The 8,023-nt window shown below is 42.9% G+C and overlaps 1 protein-coding gene across 1 annotated transcript; it reads left to right on the top strand.

Annotated features, from left to right (window-relative positions):
* Positions 1–553: 553 nt before the first annotated feature.
* Positions 554–7,275, top strand: LOC120577005 (uncharacterized). Its single transcript, XM_039827892.1, has 2 exons — positions 554–3,546; positions 3,810–7,275. The coding sequence occupies exons 1-2, from the start codon at positions 581–583 to the stop codon at positions 7,273–7,275; spliced, it is 6,432 nt and encodes a 2,143-aa protein (XP_039683826.1). The 5' UTR covers positions 554–580.
* Positions 7,276–8,023: the final 748 nt, after the last annotated feature.

The following is an 8,023-nucleotide window of genomic DNA, read 5'->3' as shown; positions in this document are numbered from 1 at the left end:
TTACAAAATAGCTTTTATAAGTCCTTCGATAAAAAAAAAAAAAAAAAAAAATGTGTCTATTTTTGCATAAGCATATCATGCATCATCTTGCATTTCATAGTCTCAAATCCAAGTCTCACACAAATTTTCTTCTCCAATCAAAGGTCAGCTCGTTTCAAAGGTGGCACCACGCATCCACTACAAGTCTACTCGTACTCATTACACTCGTGCAACTGTTAAGAGAAAGATGGATTTTCTCGAGCAAGAGAATCGGGCGCTCCGTGAAGAAGTGGCAGCAATGCAGACTAAGATGGACGAAATGGTTGAAATGATGAAGACGATGGCAGATATGCGGACCCAAGAGCAAGCTCAGGCTCAGGCTCAGGCTCATGCTCTAGCACAAGCTCAAGCACAAATTCATGCACAAACACAAGCTCCTCCACCTCCCACCAATACTCAGGCTGAAGCATCTTCCTCTGCCATCCCTGAATGGACAATATGTGCCGACACTCCGACACACTCTGCTCCACAGCTCTCCGTGCCTTGGTTCCCGCCTTTTACTGCTGGCGAAATACTCCGTCCCATTGCTTGTGAAGCTCAGATGCCTACTCATCAGGTGACTCATGTCCCTCCGCCTCCTGTAAGAGCTCCCCCAGTTGTCATGACTTACTCAGCACCTATGATTCACACTGCTCCACAAAATGAAGAACCCATCTTCCATTCAAGGAGTATGAAGGCCTATGGTCAAGTGGAGGATTTACAAGAGAAGTATGATGAGATGTACCGTGAGATGAAAGCTCTCCGCGGAAAAGAAAGATTTGGAAAAACTGCTTATGACCTCTGTTTGGTGCCAAACGTCCAGATACCCCATAAGTTCAAGGTCCCAGATTTTGAGAAGTATAAAGGGAACTCCTGCCCTGAGGAACATCTAACAATGTATGCAAGAAGGATGTCTGCGTATGCTAAGGACGATCAGGTCCTTATTTATTACTTCCAAGAGAGCTTGGCTAGTCCCGCCTCAAAGTGGTACATGAATCTGGACAAAACAAAGATCCAAACTTTCCATGATCTGTGTGAAGCTTTTGTAGAACAATACAATTACAACGTAGATATGGCTCCAGACCGAAGTGATCTTCAGGCCATGACTCAGGGGGTCAAAGAAACATTCAAAGAGTATGCTCAGCGGTGGAGGGATGTTGCTGCCCAAGTCAGCCCACGTATAGAAGAGAAGGAAATGACCAAACTCTTCTTAAAAACTCTCGGTCAGTTCTACTACGAGAAGATGGTCGGAAGTACGCCCAAGAACTTTGCTGAAATGGTTGGCATGGGTGTGCAGTTGGAAGAAGGAGTCCGAGAAGGACGTTTAGTAAAAGATGGAACTTCTACCAGTGGAACCAAGAAATATGGCAACCACATCCCGAGAAAGAAAGAACATGAGGTTAGTATGGTGGCCCAAGGAAGGCCTTATCCAACCTATCAACACATTGCTGCCATCACACCTGCTGCCAATATTATTCATCCCCCAAATAGTAAGCCTCAATTCTCACAATATCCTCAACACCCTCAACAATATCCCCAACAACCATATCAACAAAATCCCCCACATCCCTATCAACAACAGCAACCTCGACCACAAAGAACGCAATTTGACCCAATCCCCGTCACCTATGCAGAGGTACTTCCAGGATTACTCAGAAATAACTTGGTTCAAACCAGGCCTCCTCCTCCAGTACCAGAAAGACTGCCAGCATGGTACAGACCTGATCAGACTTGTGATTTCCATCAAGGGGCCCCAGGTCATAATATTGAAAGTTGTTATGCCTTTAAGTATGCAGTCCAGAGGCTAATCAAAGAAAAGAAGATAACCTTCACAGACTCAGCGCCAAATATTCAAACCAATCCATTGCCAAACCATGGTGCTGCAACTGTCAACATGGTCGAAGATTGCCAAGAGACTCACCATATTCTCGACGTTCAACAAATCCGAACACCTTTGGTCCCATTACATGCCAAGTTATGCAAAGTGAACCTCTTTAAACATGATCATGATGGCTGCAACGAGTGCCTTCTGAACCCCTGGGGTTGTCAGAAAGTGAAAGATGATATTCAAGGACTTTTGAACCAAGGAGAACTGGTCGTTGAAAGAAAATGTGATGATGTATGTGTTATAACTCCTGAAGAGCCTTTGGAGATATTTTACGACAGTCGGAAGTCAGTTGCTGCTCCTTTAGTGATTTGCTTGCCTGGTCCAATACCTTATACTTCTGAGAAGGCAATTCCTTACAAATACAATGCCACTATGATAGAAGGTGGTCGTGAAGTTCCAATACCACCTTTGCCTTCTGTGGGAAATATTGCCGAAGATAGTAGAATATTGAGGAATGGGCGTGTTATCCCTCTAGTGTTTCCAAAGAAAGTTGACGCTCCGGGGACTGAAGAAACTCGAACTAAAAATTCCGGTGCAATCAAAGATGTGGGTCAGACTAGTGGGACCAAGTCATGTTCTGATTTTGATGAGATTCTCAAGCTGATAAAGAAAAGTGAGTACAAAGTGGTTGATCAACTGATGCGGACTCCGTCAAAAATATCCATAATGTCTTTATTGCTGAATTCTGAGGCTCATAAGGGAGCTTTGATGAAAGTCTTGGAGCAAGCTTTTGTAGACCATGATGTGACTGTGGGACAATTTGATGGAATAGTGGGGAATATCACTGCATGTAACAATCTGAGTTTCAGTGACGAAGAGCTCCCAGAGGAAGGAAGGAACCATAATTTGGCATTGCATATATCTGTGAACTGCAAGACTGATGCTTTGTCAAATGTGTTGGTAGATACCGGGTCATCGTTAAATGTAATGGCCAAAACGACCTATGATCAGCTTTCTTACAAGGGTACACCTTTGAGACGAAGTGGAGTAATGGTGAAAGCTTTTGATGGTTCGAGGAAGAATGTTCTCGGAGAGGTGGTTCTGCCTATTACAATTGGGCCACAGGATTTCCAGATTACTTTTCAAGTGATGGACATCCAAGCATCCTACAGCTGTCTACTAGGCCGACCCTGGATTCATGAAGCGGGGGCAGTAACGTCTACCTTGCATCAGAAGTTAAAGTTTGTGAAGAATGGGAAGCTGGTAACGGTAAATGGTGAAGAAGCTTTATTAGTAAGTCATTTATCGTCTTTCTCCTTCATCGGAGCCGATAGCGTTGAAGGGACATCTTTTCAAGGACTTGCCATAGAAGAAGAGAATACCAAGAGGAGTGAGTCATCTATCTCTTCTCTAAAAGATGCTCAAAAAGTGATACAAGCTGGAGGCTCTCCCAGCTGGGGAAAGTTGATAGAACTGCCAGAGAACAAGCGCCGAGAAGGACTGGGTTTCTGCCCATCAGCTGATTTGTCCAAGCCTAAGATCGTTGTCGAACCAATCAGAGGTACTTTCCACAGCTCTGGGTTCATTCATGCAATCATTGAAGATAATCCCGAAAGAGTGCCACGAAGCTTTGTGACACAAGGAGGGTCTAGCCACAATTGGGTTGCTGTAGATGTTCCTTTTATTGCTCATTTATCCAAGTAATGCACTTTGTTTTGTCTTTTATGCTTTTTTAAAGAGAAAATCCTTTCGCCCCGCCCCAAGCGAAAGTGAATCTATCTAGGGCTTTTTGCTTCAAGAATTTATCATCAATCAAATAAAAATGTCGTTTTGTTCCCGACCTTTTGCCTTGCTTTCTTTTATGTTTTTAGAAAAATGGTAATACAAAAAACCGAAAATATAATCACCTTCTAAAAATCTGCACTTACTTGTTTTCTAAAAAAATCATCAATCATATATGCAGATTAAAACCCAATGAACCCGTTGAACAACATAGCCCTATGATCTCTCCCAACTTTGAGTTCCCTGTGTATGAGGCGGAAGAAGAAGAGAATGAAGAGATTTCCGACGAAATCTCCCGGCTACTTGAACAAGAAAGAAAGACCATTCAGCCTTATGGGGAAGAATTAGAAGCAATCAACTTGGGTACCGAAGAAGACAAGAAGGAGGTCAAGATTGGGGCATCACTTGAGGCAAGTGTCAAGAAGCGAGTGATAGAGCTTCTCAAAGAATATGTTGATGTGTTCGCTTGGTCGTACCGAGATATGCCGGGTCTGGATACTGATATCGTGGTACACCATTTACCTTTGAAACCCGAGTGTCCGCCGGTCAAGCAGAAATTAAGAAGAACCCGCCCTGATATGGCCCTCAAGATTAAAGAGGAAGTGCAGAAACAGATCGATGCAGGTTTCCTCGTTACATCAAAATACCCTCAATGGCTAGCCAACATAGTGCCTGTTCCGAAGAAGGATGGCAAAGTCAGAATGTGTGTTGATTACCGTGACCTTAACAAAGCTAGTCCCAAAGATGATTTTCCATTACCTCATATTGATGTACTGGTTGACAGCACTGCAAAATCCAAAGTGTTCTCCTTCATGGATGGTTTCTCCGGTTACAATCAGATCAAGATGGCGCCCGAAGACAAAGAGAAGACGTCTTTCATCACACTTTGGGGCACTTTCTGTTACAGAGTAATGCCGTTCGGTTTGATCAATGCAGGGGCTACTTATCAAAGGGGTATGACTACTATCTTTCACGACATGATACATAAAGAGATTGAGGTTTATGTGGATGACATGATCGTCAAGTCAATCACTGAAGAACAACATGTTGAGTATTTGCTAAAGATGTTCCAACGGCTAAGAAAGTACAGACTTCGTCTGAATCCCAACAAGTGTACTTTTGGTGTTAGATCCGGAAAGCTTCTGGGCTTCATTGTTAGTCAGAAAGGTATTGAAGTAGATCCAGACAAGGTCAAAGCCATCAGAGAAATGCCAGCTCCGCAAACAGAAAAACAAGTAAGGGGGTTTCTCGGACGACTGAATTACATCTCCCGTTTCATTTCTCATATGACTGCAACATGTGGGCCGATATTCAAACTCCTCCGCAAGGATCAAGGGATTGATTGGACAGAAGATTGCCAGAAAGCTTTTGATAGCATCAAAGCGTACTTACTAGAACCTCCGATTCTCATCCCTCCAGTTGAAGGAAGACCACTAATCATGTACCTAACTGTACTAGAAGATTCCATGGGTTGTGTGCTCGGACAACAAGACGAAACTGGAAGAAAGGAGCATGCCATTTATTATTTAAGCAAGAAGTTTACTGATTGTGAATCTCGCTATCCCATGCTCGAGAAGACCTGTTGCGCACTAGCCTGGGCTGCCAAACGTCTCCGTCACTATATGATTAGTCATACTACTTGGTTGATATCTAAGATGGATCCGATCAAGTACATCTTTGAGAAACCTGCTTTGACAGGAAGAATTGCCCGGTGGCAGATGTTATTATCCGAATATGATATTGAGTATCGTACCCAGAAAGCAATCAAAGGCAGTATCCTTGCTGATCACTTGGCTCACCAACCAATTGAAGACTATCAGCCCATCAAGTTCGACTTTCCTGATGAAGAGATTATGTATTTGAAGATGAAAGATTGTGACGAACCGCTACTCGGGGAAGGTCCAGATCCTGAATCAAAATGGGGTCTAATATTCGACGGAGCTGTTAATGCTTATGGTAGCGGAATTGGGGCAATCATTGTCACTCCTAAAGGTGCACACATCCCCTTCACGGCCAGACTAACGTTCGACTGTACAAACAACATGGCAGAGTACGAAGCGTGTATCATGGGTATCGAAGAAGCCATCGATCTGAGAATTAAGAACCTCGACATTTATGGTGACTCAGCCCTTGTAATCAATCAAATCACAGGAGAATGGGAGACTCGTCACCCCGGCTTGGTTCCCTACAAAGACTATGCAAGACGATTACTGACCTTCTTCAACAAAGTCGAGCTACACCATATTCCTCGTGATGAGAACCAGATGACGGATGCTCTGGCTACTTTGTCTTCAATGTACCAAGTAAATCGTCGGAATGAAGTACCACTGATCCATATCAGACGTCTTGAGAGACCCGCTCATGTATTCGCCACTGAAGAAGTTGTTGATGACAAGCCATGGTTCCACGATATCAAATGTTTCCTTCAAAGGCAAGAGTATCCACTTGGAGCATCCAGTAAAGACAAGAAGACTCTAAGAAGATTGTCTGTCAATTTCTTCCTGAACGGGGACATTTTATATAAAAGAAACTTCGATATGGTGTTGCTCAGATGTGTTGACAAACATGAGGCAGACTTATTGATGCATGAAATACACGAAGGATCCTTCGGAACTCATTCTAGCGGACATACAATGGCCAAAAAGATATTGAGAGCAGGTTATTACTGGATGACAATGGAAGCCGACTGTTACAAGCATGCCAAGAAGTGTTATAAGTGTCAAATCTATGCCGATAAGATTCATGTGCCACCGACTGCACTCAATGTTCTTTCCTCCCCGTGGCCATTCTCTATGTGGGGCATTGACATGATTGGAAGAATTGAACCCAAAGCTTCAAATGGACACCGCTTCATTCTAGTGGCTATTGACTATTTCACCAAGTGGGTTGAAGCTGCATCTTATGCTAATGTGACCAAGCAGGTGGTAGTCAAGTTTATCAAGAATCATATTATTTGCCGCTATGGTGTCCCTAGCCGGATCATTACAGATAATGGGACGAATCTGAACAACAAGATGATGAAAGAATTGTGTGATGATTTCAAGATCGAACACCATAATTCTTCGCCTTACAGACCTCAGATAAATGGTGCTGTCGAAGCTGCAAACAAAAATATAAAGAAGATCATCCAGAAGATGGTGGTGACTTATAAAGATTGGCATGAGATGCTTCCCTTTGCATTACATGGATATCGTACTTCTGTACGCACATCAACAGGGGCAACCCCTTTCTCTTTGGTATATGGCATGGAGGCAGTACTTCCCATAGAAGTTGAGATTCCTTCAATACGAGTTTTAATGGAGGCTGAATTATCAGAGGCTGAGTGGGTTCAAAGTAGGTATGACCAATTGAATCTGATCGAAGAAAAGCGCATGTCTGCTCTTTGTCATGGTCAGCTGTATCAAAATAGGATGAAGCAGGCTTTTGACAAGAAAGTTCATCCCCGTGAATTCAAAGAAGGTGATCTTGTGCTCAAAAGGATCTTGACTTTCCAACCCGACTCTAGGGGCAAGTGGACGCCTAACTATGAAGGCCCGTATGTTGTCAAGAAAGCTTACTCAGGCGGTGCCATGACTCTTCAAACCATGGATGGTGAAGAACTTCCACGTCCTGTGAACACAGATGCAGTCAAGAAATACTTTGTCTAAAAGTTATAAGAACAGCTCGGTAAGTCGAAAACCCGAAAAGGGTGGCTTAGGCAAAAATGAGCGTCTCGGTGGGCTGAAAACCCGAAAGGGCGGCTCAAGCAAAAATTAGAGACATTAAACAGAAATCATTATCCTGGTAGGCTAAAAACCCGAAAGGGCGGTCTATGCAAAAGTTAAGGATAAAAAGAAAAAGACAAAGTAACTGCATCCAGTCAGGCACAATCCACTTGGGGCATGTCTACTATCAAAGAATCTCCAAATCTGAAGCATCAAAAGCAGCAAAATTCAAGAGTTGTAAGGGGGAATGGGGTTATGAAGTTCAATGTACCTTCCCATTTTAAAATTACCATTTTTTTCAAATTTTGTAAAAAATCCATGAAGTCATGCCATCTGCAGGCTGTCATTCAATCAATAATAGTTGAGCCTATGGCCCTTCTGTTTAAAATTCCCCTTTTATTCTATTTTTAAAGTTCTTTCCATTGTTTGATGATAATATTTCGAAGTAGAATTCTTAAAAAAACTTTTTTCCATGTCTTTTAAAAAGGCATAAATGCACAAGTACATATTAGGACTTGAGAGTGAAGGAAGCATGCGTCAGCACGTTCCTCAAAGAATGGTTAGACCCCACCAGAGAACCATGATTGGACACTGAGAAAATTCAAAAAAAATGGGCACAACGACGGAAGTGTGTCAATGGAAGAACATTATGTATCAGCTTACAAATGGCGACTTTTTCCAGACTTTTAAT

This window comes from Medicago truncatula, chromosome 7, assembly GCF_003473485.1.
Source record: "Medicago truncatula cultivar Jemalong A17 chromosome 7, MtrunA17r5.0-ANR, whole genome shotgun sequence".
In the NCBI taxonomy this organism is placed as follows: domain Eukaryota; kingdom Viridiplantae; phylum Streptophyta; class Magnoliopsida; order Fabales; family Fabaceae; genus Medicago; species Medicago truncatula.
Note: the sequence above shows the minus strand (reverse complement) of the source record. Positions and strands in the feature narration are given on the sequence as shown.

What these genes read in the sequence shown, in the direction of transcription:
- LOC120577005 (XM_039827892.1), top strand. Translation starts at nt 581, where the DNA reads ATGCCTACTCATCAGGTGACTCATGTCCCTCCGCCTCCTGTAAGAGCT. An exon ending in TTTATTGCTCATTTATCCAA is followed by an intron (nt 3,547 to 3,809) that starts GTAATGCACTTT and finishes TCATATATGCAG; the next exon opens with ATTAAAACCCAATGAACCCG.